This window comes from Balaenoptera acutorostrata, chromosome 18, assembly GCF_949987535.1.
Source record: "Balaenoptera acutorostrata chromosome 18, mBalAcu1.1, whole genome shotgun sequence".
In the NCBI taxonomy this organism is placed as follows: Eukaryota; Metazoa; Chordata; class Mammalia; order Artiodactyla; family Balaenopteridae; genus Balaenoptera; species Balaenoptera acutorostrata.
This window is the reverse complement of record NC_080081.1, coordinates 17,699,092-17,718,912: the sequence shown is the minus strand read 5'-3', so window position 1 is coordinate 17,718,912 and position 19,821 is coordinate 17,699,092. Positions and strand designations below refer to the sequence as shown.

The following is a 19,821-nucleotide window of genomic DNA, read 5'->3' as shown; positions in this document are numbered from 1 at the left end:
TAGTGGAAAAGAAAGTTCCCTTCAGCATAGAGTCATTCTTAAGCTCAGCTAAGAAAAATGATGACTGAAAAAAGCTGAATATCACAACTGACGTGAGGAGTCAAGTCCCATTGTTCAGGAGCACTCGTTGGTAGAAAATGTTTAGAAGAAGTCCCTTTTACTTGAAATTACACAGGAATGGAGAAAATGACATCCAAAAAGGAGAAGAAAGAAAAGAGGAAGCAGGAGTTGTGTTGTTCCAGAAGCCCAGGTGAGGAAGAGAAGCAGAGATTAGGTGTAGAAAGCAATCAACATTCTTGAGAGTGAGAAAGGGGAAAGCGGAAAATAAACGGTTCTGTAGAATGAGTAAGAATAGTCACATGCATGTCAGTATTATACAGATTCTGGAGAATCTGGCATAAGCAAACACACAGAGGGTCTCCACGTGAATCGTGTGCCAGTCTGGTGCCAAGGAAGAGAAAAAATCTGCTGCATTTCCCAGGATAACTCTGGAGATGAAGGGTGGTATAAGAAAATTGTAGAGACCATTGCTCTAAGTGATAGAGCTTCAGTGAAACATTTTAAGAAGAAAAATAGCATAATAGTGGGAGGCGAAAGTGGTCATTACCTGACATGGCATCATAATTTCTGATGTATCTCCCAGTGATCCTGCATCCTAGTGCCCGTGCCCTTCTGTGATCCCCTCTCCTTGAGTGTGGGCTGGACCTAATGCTTTGCTTCTAATGAACAAAATACAACAATAGTAATTGGATTTTACTTCTGTGATTAGGCTACAAGAGCCTATGACTTGCGTCTTGCCGATCCTCTTCCCCTCTTGCTGGCACTCTCTCCTGACCTCTTGCTTGCTTGTGGTGGTAAAGGGAGCTGCCTTGTTGTGAGGTGCTTTATGGAGAAACTCACATTTCAAGGAACCAAGTGAGTCCTCAGCCCAACAACTCACAAGGAACTAAATCCTGCCAACAACCATGTGAGTGAACTTGGAAATGAATCCTTCCCTGTCAAGCCTTGAGATGACTGCCTTCAAACAGCTGCCATCACACATACCCACACACATACATGCACTTGCATACACACTCACAGATGATCACACACACACACACACACAGACACATACACACACACACACCTCCTTTTGGCACCCTACTGGTTCGGAGCTGTAACTGACAATATAGAAGGGGGCTCAGTGCTGGTAGATGGCTCTGAATTGGCAGTCTCCTCCCATTGTATTTCAGTGCATTTTTTTTTTAAACATCTTTATTGAAGTATAATTGCTTTACAATGGTGTGTTAGTTTCTGCTTTATAACAAAGTGAGTCAGTTATACATATACATATGTTCCCATATCTCTTTTCAGTGCATTTTGAAGGGATAAGTCTTCTTTCCCCCCAACCCTTAAGTAAAGTGGTTTAATCAGGTGGTCATATTCTTTTTCCTAATGCTTAGATAGAATTAGCCACACAGAGGGAATAGCAATATTATTTGAGAAAAGATTATGATTGAAGGAAGGGGAGATTTCATACTTCTAGGAAAGCCTGGGTGAACAACTAAACATTGATATGACTCTGAGTGCATGGAAGAGAGAGCAAAGACTCAGGAAGTAAGAGTAGCATTAAAGGAAAGCCAGTTTGCATGAAAAAATACAGTCCGCATGCTGTCTCTGGCATATATATCCAAGGATACTACTTGTTTTATAAATGAAAATGTTAGCTTTTATAGTATGAAATTAAGTTATATCAGGTAAAACAGTGATTTTGTTTTTTAAGTTGCCAGGCTCTTTTTGTTGTTTAAATTATCTACTAATAGAACTGCTAAATTGGGCTCAATAACCAGAATCATACTTAACGGTGCTCAGGGTTCAATAGGTTAAAAGTTCCTATTCTTGAATCAGCAGACCAGAACTAAGCATCCAAGTACCAGGCATGGATCTGGAATAACAGATCCAGCGAAATAGGTTTCAGTGGTGCTCACCTGGTACAGGACCATGGGCAAAATGCCAAGTAAACACCGTGATAAAAACACTGTGATGGACATTCAAAATTGGAAAGGATAAAGTTTTTATTGAACTGCAGAAGGTTTTCTCTATGGCCTAAAATTTTATGAGAATGAATTATTTATACAATAATAAAAAGCTATTTTTGTCATTTTAACATGGGAAAAACACAAATACCCCCAAGAGCACTGCAAAACAGTATCTTTGTGACAATATCCATCAGGCCAGGAAATTATTGGGCTAATTTGAGTCTCCAGCAAAATTTTCACTTTGTGATGGAACAAAACTGAATGCTTAAATACTAAGGTCTTCATACACCCATGCTCCATCTGATGGCTTCTTTACTACTCCAGGGAAAGGGATGTCCTTGAGATCAATCTTCTCCTCTAATATTTATCTTTTAAAAAAATTTACTGAATATTGACTCACTCTGTTCTACACTAGTCTTGTCTTTTCTCTGGGTCTTTTGATGATAGATGCTGGTATCCCTCTCTGTCATTCAGCCAATATTGTTTATTTGTTTGTTGTTTCTTCCTCCTTTAAGCTGAGTCTTATAAGTCAAAGTAAACTACTCACTCAGTACCACTTAGAGAGGGTGGTCAGTAGTAACATTTCTGATAATTTCTCCGGTAACACCTATGTCATTACAGAGCTCTCTCCAGGGACATAAAGGTTTTATGTATCTCATACTTGAGTTACATTAGGCCAACTGACCTAAAATCAAGGTACATTGTCATATTCTAAGCTGCTTCTTCAGCACATGCTGGTTGAAATCTACTGCCCCTGCATTGCTCTGGCTGCATTTCTATATACCTGTAGGTCAGGTTCTTAAGGTGAGGCAGTAGGAATCCAAATCACATATACCCAAATGGTCATTATAATAACAAGACCTTTCTATTTTTATATTTTTGTAAGGGTTTAGAGTCCCATTAAAAAAACATTTCTCTGGAACAGCGATTTAAAATTTTTATTGACCAGGTTTATTTTTAAGAAGCAATTTAGGGTAGTCCTTTGATTCCCAAGATAAGCATATAAACAAAGATAACATGACTTGGAATTATTCAGCTCTGCAAAAATTGCATGAAATGTATAACTTTATGACTATTAAGATGCTTTGGTGGAAAAAATTAAAGAAAGACTACATGATTAAAAATAAAGTATTAAAAACAAGTTGAGTGCCAGCTATGTTGTATGCATTAGAATAGGCCAACAGAACTATGGCAATTAGAAGCCAGATAAATTACAAAATTATAATTGTAAAAACAGAAAGCTAGGACAAAAAAAAAAAGAACAAGAAAAACTAAAATCTATGGGTTGGAGAAACCTCCCATTGTGGGCTTGAGTATTGGCAATGTTTATTTCTGAGTGCCTTTTCTGATTGTGGCTGGGGGCTTAGAATTGGGCCTGGTCCAGCTTATCTGGGGGTAAAGTAAGCAATGGAACATGTGACTCATTTTCCCGATGGCATATTTGCTGAGTTCTTGTGCTGTATGCAAGAATGAGGGACTATGCCAGAAGATTCAAATGCCAGAAATCTTCCAGGATCTCATAGTGATTGAGAGACAAAATAATTGAAAGGGAGGGGGAATAACTCAAACACATGGACAGAGCCCACCCTTCCCAGATATTTTTCGGCTTTTAAAGTTGCATGGTGTAAGATGCTAAATAGCTAAGCTCAATATTTCTGAAAGTTAGAACCTAATATCCAACAGAATTTTAAGGCTAAGTAGAAACAGATTCATCCAGCTTTAAATCAGAATTCCAAGTGGTCCATATTTGAGAAACAGGGATGAACCAAAGGTGACAGAGTCTTACCAAGCTATCAATACAACCTACTCCTAACCATTTCAATCTCTAATTATATTCATATGGCCTACTCCTTATCTTATCCAAATAATAAGGGAAAGTGGGAGTATATTCTGTTGAACCTAACATCATCTGAGTACTTCATCATTCTTTTTTTTTTTTACCATGTTTTTTGGAGTATCATTGCTTTACAATGGTGTATTAGTTTCTGCTTTATAACAGAGTGAATCAGCTATACATATACATATATCCCCATATTTCCTCCCTCTCGCATCTCCCTCCCACCCTCTCTATCTCACCCCTCTAAGTGGTCACAACACACCTAGCTGATCTCCCTGTGCTATGCAGCTGCTTCCCACTAGCTATCTGTTTTACATGTGGTAGTGTATATATGTCCATGCCATTCTCTCACTTAGTCCCAGCTACCCTTCCCACTCCCTGTGTCCTCAAGTCCATTCTCTACGTCCATGTCTTTATTCTTGTCCTGCCCCTAGGTTATTCAGAACCTTTTTTCTTTTTGTTAGATTCCATATATATGTGTTAGCATACGGTTTTTGTTTTTCTCTTTCTGATTTACTTCACTCTGTATGACAGACTCTAGGTCCATCCACCTCACTACAAATAACACAATTTTGTTTCTTTTTATGGCTGAGTAATATTCCATTGTATATATGTGTCACATCTTCTTTATCCATTCATCTGTCGATGGACACTTAGGTTGTTCCCATGTCCTGGCTATTGTAAATAGAGCTGCCATGAACATTGGGGTGCATGACTCTTTTTGAATTATGGTTTTCTCAGGGTATATGCCCAGTAGTGGGGTTTCTGGATCATATGGTAGTTCTGTTTTTAGATTTTTAAGGAACCTCCGTACTGTTCTCCATAGTGGCTGTATCAATTTACATTCCCACCAACAGTGCAAGAGGGTTCCCTTTTCTCCACACCCTCTCCAGCATTTATTGTTTGTAGATTTTTTGATGACGGCCATTCTGACTGGTGTGAGCTGATACCTCACTGTAGTTTTGATTTGCATTTCTCTAATGATTAGTGATGTTCAGCATCCTTTCATGTGTTTGTTGGCAATGTGTATATCTTCTTTGGAGAAATGTCTATTTAGGTCTTCTGCCCATTTTTGGATTGGGTTTTTTGTTTTTCTGATATTGAGCTGCATGTGCTACTTGTAAATTTTGGAGATTAATCCTTTGTCAGTTGCTTCATTTGCAAATATTTTCTCCCATTCTGAGGGTTGTCTTTTCGTCTTGTTTATGGTTTCCTTTGCTGTGCAAAAGCTTTTAAGTTTCATTAGGTCCCATCTGTTTATTTTTGTTTTTATTTCCATTACTCTAGGAGGTGGGTCAAAAAGGATCTTGCTGTGATTTATGTCATAGAGTGTTCTGCCTATGTTTTCCTCTAAGAGTTTGATAGCGTCTGGCCTTACATTTAGGTCTTTAATCCATTTTAAGTTTATTTTTGTGTATGGTGTTAGGGAGTGTTCTAATTTCATTCTTTTACATGTAGCTGTCCAGTTTTCCCAGCACCACGTATTGAAGAGGCTGTCTTTTCTCCATTGTATATTCTTGCCTCCCTTATCAAAAATAAGGTGACCATATTTGTGTGGGTTTATCTCTGGGCTTTCTATCCTGTTCCATTGATCTATATTTCTGTTTTTGTGCCAATACCATACTGTCCTGATTACTGTAGCTTTGTAGTATAATCTGAAGTCCAGGAGCCTGATTCCTCCAGCTCCGTTTTTCTTTCTCAAGATGGCTTTGTCTATTCGGGGTCTTTTGTGTTTCCATACAAATTGTAAAATTTTTTGTTCTAGTTCTGTGAAAAATGCCATTGATAGTTTGATAGGGATTGCATTGAATCTGTAGATTGCTTTGGGTAGTGTAGTCATTTTCACAATGTTGATTCTTCCAATCCAAGAACATGGTATATCTCTCCATCTGTTTGTATCATCTTTAATTTCTTTCATCAGTGCCTTATAGTTTTCTGCACACAGGTCTTTTGTCTCCTCTAGGTAGGTTTATTCCTAGGTATTTTATTCTTTTTGTTGCAATGGTAAATGGGAGTGTTTCCTTAATTTCTCTTTCAGATTTTTCATTGTTAGTGTATAGGAATGGAAGAGATTTCTGTGCATTAACTTTGTATCCTGCTACTTTACCAAATTCATTGATTAGCTCTAGTAGTTTTCTGGTAGCATCTTTAGGATTCTCTCTATATAGTATCATGTCATCTGCAAACAGTGACAGCTTTACTTCTTCTTTTCCAATTTGGATTCCTTTTATTTCTTTTTCTTCTCTGCTTGCTCTGGCTAAAACTTCCAAAACTATGTTGAATAATCATGGTGAGAGTGGACAACCTTGTCTTGTTCCTGATCTTAGTGGAAATGGTTTCAGTTTTTCACCATTGAGAATGACGTTGGCTATGGGTCATCATACTTTTATATACAATGTCCAGCATGAAACCAAAATAATGCCTAGATATGTGAAGTGGCAAATTAACACACACACACACACACACACACAAAAACCAGACAATAGGCACACATCCATAGATGATGCAATTCTGAATTCATCTGATAAAAATTCAGAAGCACTGTTGCTAGTATGACAATAAAATAAAGGTAAATGGACAATATGAAAAAACTTTAGCAAGGAATTTGAAAAAATATGTATAAATTCATATAGACATTCTAAGGTGAAAAGCACAATAATTGAACTTAACTGAATAGTTTAAATTAGAGTAAATACAATAAAACACGAGAAAGGAGCCTGAAGAAAGAGCCACACAAAGAATCTAAACTGAAGCAAAGAGATTGGATAAAGCCGAACAAAGCATAAGAGACATGGGTCACAGTCAATATATTTGTATATACCCAAAATATACCTAATATATCTGTAATTGGAGACCAGCAAAGACAAGTGAGACAGAATAGGAAAGAAACAATATTTGAAGAGAAATTGATCAAGAATTTTGTAAAGCCATAAAGGATATCAACCCACTTTTAAAAAGATCAACAAAATGTAAGCAACATGATACAAATAAAGCTATAGTCCAACTGGCAGACCATAGTCAAACTCTTGAGGTAAGACAAAAGGAAAGTCTTAAAAGCAACTAAAACAGCAAAAATAAGATTTTCAACAAAACTACAAAAACTAAAGGCAGTAGGATGACATCTTTAACATGCTGAGGGTGAAATTATGCCCATCTAAAATTCCATAACCAATGAAAATATACATAAAAATGAGGCATGATAAAATATATTTAGACAAATAAATATTGAGTGAATGTTTGACTAGCAGACCTGAACTATAAGAAATACTTCAGTTCTTCAGGCTAAAGAAAAGTTACTCCATACAGAAGCATGAAACTAGAGGAAGCAATGAAGTTCATTGAAAAACAACCTTAAAATATTGGCAAAAGAAGAAAATTTGATAATCTCAGTGAGCTCTGAATCTATTATGGAAACTATTTCTATAATTAACACATTTCTCACACACAAAAAAATCGCAGGACAGATGGATTATCTGGTAAATTCTTCCAAAACTTAAGGAGTAAATAAGATGAATCTTACACAAGCACTTTCAGAAAATGTACGCAAAAAAAACAAAACAAAACAAAACAGAACACTTCCCAGTTTGTTGTGGGAAGGCAGTAAATATTGATGCCAAAATCTAACAAAAATATTAAAACAAAAGGAACTTATAGGGAATATTTACCATGAAATATGTATGAGAAGTAGTCATAAATGTAATAACTATGTCTTTTGGAATTTATAATATATGTTGAAATAAAATGTATGACAACAAAGAATGAGAGTGACTAGATAATGTTGAACTGTTTTAAGGTTTTTTCATTGTTGGCGAAGTGGTTAAAATACTATTTGAGGTGTAATAAGTGTGTAATAATATATTATAAATATTATAATTACAATCCTTGGGTATTCAAAAAGGTGTAACAGGTATTCTAATAAGCTGAAAAAATTAAAATAAATGATTCATCTAAAAGTGGAAAGAAAGGGAAAATAAAAAATAATGAAATAGTACAATATGAAAACAAGTCATATCCAAAATTTGTAAACAACTCTTAGAAATCAATTAGAAAAATACAGATAATCTATGTTTTTCCCATGGTTAAGTGACTTGAAAAGATACTTTATATTAGAGGATACCAAAAAAACCCAGATCATATGAAAATCATTAATCATTGGTAAAATGCAAATTAAAATGATGTTGAAATACCACTGCACTCTCACAGAATACCTAAGATTAAAATGACCAATAATACCAAGTGTTGCAGAAGTTGTGAAATAACTGCGACTCTCATATATTACTGGTGGGAATGTAAATCTGAGCAACTATATTGAAAAGCTGTTTGGCAATATCTGCTAAGGCTAAATATTTATATACCCTATGACCCAACAATTCCACTCCTGGATATATACTCAAGATCAATGAATGCTTAAATCCATCAAAAGACATGCACAAGAATATTTGATCAACATTATTTATCATAGCCCCAAATTAGAAGCAGGTGAATTGTCCAATTACATCAACATAAATCAACAAATTGCTGCTAATTTGTAAAATGGAACACCTATATTGCAATTGACAGGATTCAGGATACACTACCAAAACTATGTCACCCTGGCAGAAAGAAATTTGAGATACGTGAGGTACAGGAAGTATTTTCTGACCTTTCTGTGAAGCAGGTCATAAAACCCGCATATGAGAGGTTCCCTCCTTGTACCCCAGGAAAGAAGCATCCTTATCTCCAAATAGGAGCGAGGGACGCCAAGGGGAGTCTGAATGCCCAAGCCTTGCTATTTCCCCCAGTTTACTACATTTACCCCATTGCCTTTTTTGTCCTATCGAATTTTCTCTCTTTTTGTCCTATCAATTTTTCTGTCTTTTTGTCCTATCACTATTTTCCAGTCCTCATCAAGCCTAGTATAAAAATGCTCAGCTTTAACCACTTCTTCCTAACGAAGGCTACTGTGTCATGTAAAACTTCTATTTAAAAAATTTGTATGTTTTTCTGTTGTTAATCTGTTTTTTGTTACAGGGGCTCTAGCTGAGAATTTAGAAGGAAATGATATTTTTCCTCCCCTGCACAATAATAAAGAATGAACTACTGGTACACCTAAGAATGTGATGAATGTTTAAAACATAATGTTGAATAAAAACAGCCATATGCAACAGGTTATATACTGCATGACACTATTTCTGTGAAGTTCATTAACAGGCAAAATGAATCTAAGTGAGTTGAGGTCAGAATAGGAGTTATTTTTTGATTGCAGTTATTGACTCTGATGACAATGATATTTCTGGGGTCCTTGTGATATATTTTTAATCTGAGTTGTATTTTTGTGTGTGGACCTATGGGGGAACTCATTGAGCTGTATATTTAAGAGCTATACACTCTATTAAGAGTAAATTATACATTAATATTAAGAAGGAGGAAAATAAATAATAAATAAAGCTAGTTTGGTTTAACGGATACCTACCTCTATGGCGTAATGATTACACATTTAGGTATATAACCAGCAGATATGACTGGCTCTTTATACCAAAAGACATTTAAAATTTTTTCATACCAATGCTTTTTTATGTCCAGACACACGAAACTGTAGGATTGCCCACCAACAGAAGAATGAAAAGTTATGCTTCACTGATACAGTAGAATAAAATACAGCAATTAAATGAATAAACTGCTGCTACACCTATAGTGTCACAGACTGTGCTTAAGTTCATATAAAGTTCCTCAGAAAAAAGGTGAATCTGTGGTGAAGGAAGTCAAACTTGCATTATCTTTGGGAGAAGAAAATGACTGAGGCATAAAAGAGGCTTCTGGGATGATGGTAGTGTTGTGTGTCATGATTATGGTGGTCACGTGGCTGAGGTCAGGTTGAAACATTCTTGGAGTTGTACATTTATCATTTATGCACTTTTTAGTATGTAATTTTGTGTTCAGTTGTTAGAACTATGGTAATAAGGTACCACAGACTGGGTGGCTTCAAAAAAATTATTGTGTCACAGTTCTACAGGTGAGAAATCTGAATTCCAGATGTCAGCAAGGTTGGTTCCTTCTGAGGGCTGTGAGGGCTATCTGTTATATGGCTCTCTCCTAGCTGCCAGTGGTTTGCTGGCAATCCTTCATACGCCTTGGCTTGTAGGTGTATCAGTCCAATCCTTTACCTTCATGGAATTCTCCTTCTCTCTTCATACAGCCTTCATTCTGAACATGTCTGTCTCTGTGTTCAAATTTCCCCTTTTTATAAGGACACTAATCATATTAGATTAGGGCCCACCCAAATTACCTCATTTTACCTTGATTACCTCTGTGAAGATCCTATTTCTAAATAAGGTCACATTCTGAGGTACTAAGGGTTTGGGCTTCAACATATATTTTTGCAGAAACACAACTTAACCCATAGTAAATGTATACTTTTTTTAAAAAAAATTAAATCTAGCAGAAAAAGGAGTGCAAGAATAGAATTGAAATGAATATCAAGGAGGACTGCAATAAGCCTTGATGATGTAAGACCTATTTCTAAACCAAATGTTAGAATGGCTTGAAACATGTTAGAATTGAAAACTCTGGAGTTTTAAGACACATTTAGGATCTTTCACCCTCTTCATTTTTCAGCTGAAACATTTAGGCTCAGCAAGATTAAATGATATAAGTTCACGCATGTAAATAGTTAATGGGAATTTGGCCTAGAATACCCACCTATTCCCTCCCCAAGACAACCACAGCCTCAAATTTTAACAATTTTTCTCAAATTACTTCTAGAATATTAGTAAAATCACATTCCCTTAATCCTCTTTTGGCATATCTCTGTCCATATTTTTATAGTTTATGTAAAGAAAGCTAGATTAAGGGAACTTCATTGCAAAGGTGAAAACCAGAATGACATTTATGAAGATAGAACTCTCATAACCATCTGGCATACACAAGGGTATCATACTAAATGGGATCAGAATGAGTTCCTTTTGGAAGTAAACCTTTCATAGACTGGGAAACTTTAGGGGAATCTTTCCTAGAATGTTTTAATAGAACGTTGGGGAATGAATTCTGCACAGCTGGCCAATGAAGGCAATCTAGATTGGTTACCAAAACCAGGTTTTAAATGGATTTGCAATCCTCCACAGTTCTTTGTAAAAGACAATGGAAATTGTGATGAATTAACAAATAAAAATCTTTTCTAATCAGGGAGCCCTTACACTGGCAACGCATCGTGACTAACATCATCCTTCTTTCCTCCTTCCTTTTCTTTCTTTCTTTTTTATTTTCTTTCTGTGACATCAGTCTTATGCAGATAAATGATTAAAGGACTATGATTAAAACACATAACAGTTGAATGATATAAATCTTCTAGTCTTGTCAGAAACGCATTAAGGCAATAAAAAAGAAATGGTAAGGAAAAATCTAGGTTAATGATGGAAAGGGCTAATTTTTGTATACCATGTAAAAATGACCTGGTCTTCCTGTCAGAGCAGATAACTAAGATGCTGGTACTGACAGTTCTGTTCTTTATGACTAAACCAGGTGAGGGAACATTTAGCAGGTAGGTTGAGGGAAGAAAACCATTCACCTGCTAACACATGTAAAATTAATACTATCTACATCATTAACTAGGAAATGCATGTAAAACTACCTTTATGATATGGTAGAGTGTGGTGGATAGAAGCCTGATTCACCAGATGATATTGAGTTGTGTTGAATTCATCTTCAATCAGTCCCTCTATGCTTTGGAATGCTTTCACTTATTTTCCTCAGGAGCAGTAGACGTTCAGTTTTGGTCTATCCTTGATTTTAGAAATTCAGTTGCTGGGCTCCGTAATGTCAAGATGGTATGGGATAACTAGGCAAATAGTTAAACGTGTTCTCAACAGTGTTACTTGTACCTTTAATTGCCGTGACACCTATACCAGGCAGAGGCAGTTTCCTGAAGTGATCCAGGGCACAAGTAACTGCACATTTGGGGCAAATTTCCATGTGAGTCTGTGTCACTTTGGTGGATATTTAAATACTCCCCATGCATATGAAGACCTAGTTAAAGAGATACAGGCTTTTGACATGTTAAGAAAATGACTTCACAATGATAAACCACACCATGAACAGTATAAATTTATTCTGTACCTCATGAATGCAAAATAATAAAATTATTTAATATCTGATCATTCTTGTTTAGAATGCCCTTTAATTTCAATCATAGATGAACCTGCGTCAGCTAGAAACCTGGATGACGGTTTCTGTCCTATAATATTGGTGGGTGACAATATGTATATGTGACTTTGTGTGAGTGTGTGTGCGTGTGTTGGTGAACGTGCAGTGATCTAGAAAATTAAGAAATTAGCTTTGAAGTAGTGGCATCAAGAAAATAATTTTCCCACTTAAAAAATTTTTCAGTGGTATAATTGTTATACATCATGTCCCCCCATAATAAAATGTTTGACTCTGAGGATTTCGCATTGCACATCTAGTTATTCCACTGAACAAGTTGTGGGCTTTTAGTTTACTTATAACCTCCACTTTTCTTCTTCCCTTCTTCTCCTCCTGCCTCAGGGTCATTTTACATTACTTACCTCCCCAAATGTCCTTGTATCTTCCCTTACCCCTCTGATTGCTCTTCTGGACCCATCCAGCTGACTTGGCATGGATGCTTTCATAGACGTCTCCAACAGTAACTCTGGGGTTGTCTTGTAAGAAAGGTTGTTTTGCTTTTTCACGAGTTCTTTTTGGGTCCTTGGAGTGTTTTGACATAGACATTTCACAAAAGCCATTTGATAATTGATAATGTTTGGCATGCACACTTCCTCTTTAGGGCCAAAAATTTTCCTGAGTCTTATTTGAGATTATGTCCCTGTTTCCTTTTATTCCTGCACTTAACTCACCAGCTTTTAGTTTTAACTATCCTGTGAGGTCTAGTTTAGAGTTTGGACTAAGGCACACATTAATTATAAACTTATCTGGTAACTTTTGTTATGGCAGCTCAGAAAATGGAACTGGTCACATTTTGAGTTGGAGGTAAGGATCAAGCATAGTGGAAGGGAGATATGCAGAATTTTCTTAGGGGAAAAAGAACAGATGACTTCTTTGCAGTTTAAGAGGCCAGAGAATGAATGTAGTAAGCCTTTCCTAAGTTCAGTATTCTATTTACAAAATCACAAGACTTTTATAAATTACCAGACTGCATTGCATAAACCAAATGTCACAGAACAGTGACCTTTCAAATTACCAGCACAACAGAAGCTGAGGTCAGAAAGCTCAAAGTTAAAGCAAACACTGACAAGAAATCCGACAGAAATGACTTCCGTGTCTGGTCAACTTAACATAACATGACATATTGTAAAATGTGTTTGGATTTTTAGGTAGAACAGCCTATAAAGGTTTAACTGCTTTTGAAAATATAATCTTTAATATAATCTGGAGATTTGTGGTATTTAGGTTATGTGGATAAAATATTTTCTAAGTCTGAAAGAGAGTGGAAAAGTTTACTATAAGAAAAACATTTAAAAGATGAAAAAGTTTAAGTGATGAAGGTGAAAATAGGGAGGAGTGGGTTGGGGTATAGATGGGAACAGAATTGGAGGTTTGAGGAAAGGGAAGTTAAATTGCAAGAAAAAATGGGAGCAGTTATATAAAGAGTTTTTTTTATAAAAAAGGTCTAATCTAAATATGTTATTACAAAGATAAATTTAAAAAATACGTCAGAAGGAATTTTGAATCAGAGTTCCAATTTTTAAATGTTATAAGCTTCTGTTGTTTTCCTATTTCCCATGCATTTCTTTATAGGTTTTACTTGAATTGTATGAAAGTACAGATACCAATTTGTTTATAATGAAATTAAATTCATATATATGTATATGTTAACATGTATTTATACATAGAGAATTTTTTGTTCTATACTTAAGATATATTCTTTAGAGATATTTTATTAATGATGAAATGAAAGCACAATTTTTTCTACGCCTTCATTTTTCTGGTTTGAAATTTTCTGTCAATATTTGAATTTTTACCACCCAACATATATACCCATCAATAACACAAAATTGTAAAACAGAATCTTTTACCATGTCTATGTTTGAATAGATGACTAGAACATATGATGACTAATATGTTCTAAACACATATTTACTTCTTGTATATCTGTGTAAATGATTGTAAATGGATGGAGAAAATATTTTAGAGATGTATCATTATATGTCGGATTTTGAAGCACATTCCATTGCTCTCATGTGTGAAGATTGTTGAATGTGGTGAATATGTTTCTCTTTCACAGCAAACATGTGTATGTAAGCCATCTATCTATAGCGAGATTTTATTCTAAGTGTTTGAAAGGCTATTGCAACCATGGGATATTGCCAGACAGTTAGTAAAAGGCAAATTGAGTCTGTTGAGAGATTAATTCACCAGCTGAAAGAAATACATTTGCCTCAGAGTCATCAGATATTCTACCCACCAAATTCATCCTCCGAGATAGCATCCCTAATGAGCTTCCTAAACCAATTAAACATAAGCAGGAAGCATCAGTCATCAAAACTATTTTCAGCTAATCAGCTGACTGCACAAATTGCATGGCATTGAGGAAAAAAGGAACACTCTAAAAGTTGTTGAATTTTTTTTCTACTCTGTCCTTACTTTGTAGGCTTCTCAATTTTATGGATGCAGTGTCTTGCACAGAACACTGTAAATGAGTGCAGTGCTTTATAGTATATAAAGTGCTTTCCTTTGGATTATTATTCAATAGAATAAAATGAGCTTTAATGGGCTTAAGTGATTTTCTTAAAGGCACACAATTAATCTGTGGCTGGGACTCAAAATCATGCCCTTTCTTATGTTGTAATAGTTCTATAAATATGTAGGTATTGATCGACTTTCTACCCTCCATGACAGGGGAAGTATTCAAAGTGCCATCATCTTTACATATGGACAAACTCAGAGCCAAGGCAGGATGAGGGTGGAGGGAGACATTTTTATTCTGATATGGGTTCCCTCCTTTAAAGACAGAATTAAGTTAGTGATATCATGTCATATTGTTTATAATGATAAAAGTGATAAAGAAGAGAACATAAAACAAGCATAAGCAAAATTATAAACATATAAATTCACACAATTTCTGTGAGAAAAACAAATTGCTCTGCAGTGTAATTTGGGTGCTGGGGGGTGCTGCTTTAGATATAATTTTTTTTTTTTTAAATCAGTATATTTTATGGGACCTTGACTGGAGGCTAAATTTGAACTTTTCATTATGGACTCATTTCCAAAGTATGTCAATGGTTGTTCTGTGAGGGGAGGGGCTAATTTGCTTATGTTAATTTGGAAAATGTAGGGTGAATCTCAACTAAACAAGATTACTTACTGTAAGATTCCCCATGAGCCTTTAGTTCCTAGATCTCAAGAAGGGGACATAGTATGAATTTCCCAAACATTTCATCCCAGGACTTCTTTCTGTGACTCATCTATCCAGACTGATATTTCTCTGCTGGATACATGTTGAAACCAGTATAGAGTCACAAAAAGCACTAAGGCAGAGAAATGACATGGTGAAAATACTGATTTGAGGAAAATAATATGGTGGTAGTAGGCAGGAGAGACCAATGTCCCCCACAGTAAGGGAGTTGGGGAGATAAGTTGTAATGATACCTGAATAATGGAGGTGAATTGTTCTATTTTAAGATGCAAAGTAGTAGAGTACATTTTATATCTAACTACTGCTTACTGGTGAGCTAAAGAGTAACAAGGGCTGCAAATAAAGACTTGAGTGTGCTCTGTATACAGGTGAGAGCACAACCTGTTAGGATGGGTTCCCAGAAAGAGACTAAAAAGAAAGAGCAGGGGATTTACATTATTCACTGAAACATTTTTACTGTTTTGGAAGTGAGGGGAAAGATGATCAAGCTAAAAAGAAATCAGAATAGTTTAGTCCCAAAGAAGTGGGATTTTGAATAAGGGTCTTACTGCAAAAAGCTCATTGTTTTTGTTGATTAGAAATTTATTGGGAATTTTCACAAATTAAGTTTTAGTATAATTGTGAGAATGAAAATGAACATTTGTGGATGTATGATGATTGAGAAGTAAGAAAGGGAACATTTAAAGCAGAATCTTCATGCAGAGGAGATGATGACTCTACCAGAGAGAGATGGGATCACTGGGGACCTGGAAGCATGGATCAGGCGGGATCGTGGATATATTTGGATAAGCTGATCATTCGTGAAATTCCTTTTGCCATGTAATGCAATGGATGTGATAGTGACATATTCACAGTCCCAGGGATTTGAGTAAGAAGTCTTGGGGCCCATTTTATAATCCTGCTGCACCACAGATAGTTTAAATTAAAATATGGTTTTATATAGTTTTATTTCTTAAAGATATGAGTTTGTGTGCCTTAGATGTTTCTTGGAGTGTCACTGAAGTGATGGAGAAGATAAAAATAGTAAATATATTAATTTTTTTAAAAAATATTTTTTTCTCTAGTGTCATCTATTATTTTTACAAGTCACTATAAATTAATGAATCATTCTCTGATAATTAATGCATTTAATTGCTTTCAACCAAAACCAGTTACCTAAAACAGTAAGTTTTGTTTTACCTGTGCTATCTTTCTTTTTGCATTTTTGAGTTCAAATTCACTGGGCTGGATCTTCGTGACTTACACATTGTTCGTGATGTTTGTGAGATTCTTTCTTTTCTGATCAAGGTCCCAGTAAAATATTGGAAGAATACTTAGGAAAGTAAAGGGGAAATAAAGTTGAAATGGGAAAATGTTGGGGAAAAGTGTCAGTTACAACATCATCAGAGAGTTTGGCTTTTATTGTACTTGTCAGATACGACTTTGAAAGATTTTAATGTAAATCATGTAATTGAATTCTTTATCAAATAATTTTTCAGTTATTGTGTTCTGAGTGTTTAAGCCATATTGCAATAGAATATATAATAACAAAGATAATAGTTAGCAAAGTATATTAATTTTTAATGTGGCAACACCATGCAGTATAGTTTAGGTATTCTTCTCATAATAAGAACAATGATCCAGGTATATTATTGTCTTTATTTTAGTTATGAAAGAGCTGAGTTATTCAGGGACTTGCCCAATGTCCAATGTCATATGGTTAATATATGTCAGAATCAGGATTTAATTCTTGGTATGTTGGACCTCTGAGTCCCAGCCCTTTATGATTATGTTAAATAACAAATGATAAATGGTATTATTTTATTAAAAATTTATAAAACATTTTAATATAATTTTTATAATATAATGACATTTATTTTTCCTTCCCTTTGTCAGATTTTTGAATTTTTATATGCTTTGTTACATATCTGTATTTCCCCATTGCCATACCCCACTACAGGAAGTAGCATACATATCAGTGCATTAAACACAATAATAAGCTTGGTTTAAGTTAATCCCAAATTCACTTGACCATGGAAGAAGCCTTCTTTTAAAATTTAACACCTATTAACACTTGGGAAATGCTGATCAATAGAAATAAATCCTGACCAGAATTTTTTAATTATTGTCAAATTGTTTTAACATTTCATTTTTGTCAAGGAAAATAAATTTTAAGAAAATACATTTCAGAATTCATGACCTAATTTTATTTTTAATTTTGAAAGTTTATCAATTGTCAAAGTCCAGGTGCTTAATCGTAGTGTTCTTTATATGCTAAACATATTTGTCTTACGTGTACCGAGGATGGATTACTCTTTATTTTTTCAATATAAAATGCCATTGTTGAGTTGTATGTTTGATTATTGTCTGCTAATTAATACTGTTATCTGGAAAATCTCTAAGACATAACAACCCTAATACTTTCATAAAACACCCTGAAATTTTGAATGCCCATTAACTGTTCAGCTGCAATATATTTCATTCACAATATGGTAGGGCCCTCTAGTGCTCACACTTGGTCACATGTCCTCCAAAACTGCCTTAGAGGGGTAAATGTCACATATTGGATCATTTTACTCAGTCTTGGCTTTAAGTGAAATAGTCTATTATTCATAACATCACCTTTTGGAAAAGGAGTTTAGGCATGTCCAATATTATTCAAAAATATTATTTTCCCCATGCTATAGGGGGAAATGTCTAGTCCATATATTTTGCTCATAAAAGTAAATGAAATACTTGAGAACCAAGAACAAGAAGTTGGTTAAATTTCTTAAGTAATTCGTATAAATGGAAGTAGAACCTAAGTCTTTTGTTCTAAGGTTCAGTTCTGTGCCATGTACATTGGTCTAAGTATTTAATCCATGAAGTTTAAATAAAACTATAAATGTACATGTCCAAAATTCTATATTCCTTTCACTGAACCTTTTCTGGAAGAATAGCACTCTTCTTTTGGGGAAATTTTGGACTGTTGGTTTACAAAACAGTACAATATTATCAGCCAATACACTGCAGAGGGTGTCGTGTTGTACTGGAGTTTGAATTACCCTGCTTAAACAGCGGATTCTCTAACCAAAGTATCCATGAGCAAGAAGATCTGGTTTTATTTGTTTTCCAAAGCTGTGTCACAGAGCTAATAGGCAGACTGGAGCTCTTTACAGCTGTAAGATCTTGCCCATTATTTATTATTATTTCAGTAGTTTTTAATCTTTCTTGCATACTTGACATGGTAAGGTGTCTACAACAAAACAGTGGATCCACATAAGAAAATAGTTCTAATTTCTACATATTGTTGAATAGCATCCTTAAATGATTTGAATTTTCTATTAATAGATGTGTTTGGTATCCATATTTAGCTGTTACAGGGTAGGTCACCCAAACCCAGCAAGTGGGAACTTGGCATGGGCAGTAGTGGCGACATGGCTGAGCCGGTCAGCGGAGACTGTGATGATGAAGATGGTTGCAGGGGATCAGGAAGTGGAGAAGTCAAGAGGACACTAAAAATCACAGACTGTAAGTGTATGATTCTAACACCACTTCTGAGGGATTGATTTGGAGATATAATTAAGGAAAATTATTATTATGAATATAAAGAAATAATGGTAGTGAATTCAGAAAAATGCAAGAGTAATTGGAAGTGAAAGTAAACCCATTTTTTTTTAGATATTCAGGACATGCGTTCTTGGGGTTTTTGTTTCTTTTTAACTAATGACTTTAAATGGAAATGATATTTTTCTGTGAAAAACTAGTGAATGACCATCAGTTCTGAGAATTCATTGTTTTAAAGTGGGATCGTCTGTAGGGCGTGAAATAGCTAGTATGGTGGGCAGTAAATGTATCTTGGTGAAACCAGGATGTGTGAGCCCTACTAAATACTAACATTCTGCAATTTTATTATATTATCATGCCATTAGATAAATTTTATTAGGTTTTCATGTTCAAATTACAAAGAAACTGGCTAAATATATGGTTAGTTATGGTGAGAAACTACTTGGGTTTAACTCCTATGAATTGGTTCTTCCAAAAAAGATCTCACCAATTATTCACATTGTTTTGATCATGTGGGTTTAAAAACCATTTCTGGTATTGCTGGACTGGTCATTATTACAAATGATAAAACTACCAAATAACAACAACCAAAAAAATCACCAGATGAAGTTCCTTTCCTTGTCTTCACATACAAAATGAGGAAGGTAAGCTCTTCATTGTTATGTGCATGTATATGTTCACACAGGCAAGACAACCAAAGTTATCAACTGAGAAAGAAGTGTGAAAGTTAAGGTACCCAGAGCAACTAACTTTCAACTATTCACTTAATTCAGGTCATACCAAAGGGGATTACTTTATAAAGTGATCTTCTGGACCTGTGCAGCCCTATCTGGAGGCTGGCCTGATAGTGTCCCTCTAAATCACAAAGGGATGCTTTGGACCTGTTAGAAATGTCTTTTCATGACTTTGGTGGGAGAAGAATTCATTTACTTTTCAGTTCTCTTGTAGTAAATTTAGAACACTACCAACGCTTCAAGCATCAATACCCCATTCCTTCTAGGATCTTGTTTTGTAAGGCAAATATATTGGTTAAAGGAATGGAAGCTGAAAGAGGTACAAAATCAAGACAATATAAA

At 35.2% G+C, this 19,821-nt stretch overlaps 1 protein-coding gene across 1 annotated transcript in view; it reads left to right on the top strand.

The window, feature by feature from the left end:
• Positions 1-18,747, top strand: part of GPC5 (glypican 5) — a 658,111-nt gene extending 639,364 nt beyond the window's left edge. Inside the window, exon 7 of the mRNA XM_007196859.3 lies at positions 18,553-18,747. Within this exon, the coding sequence (XP_007196921.2) occupies positions 18,553-18,747 (195 nt within the window). The remainder of the gene's footprint in view (positions 1-18,552) is intronic.
• Positions 18,748-19,821: the final 1,074 nt, after the last annotated feature.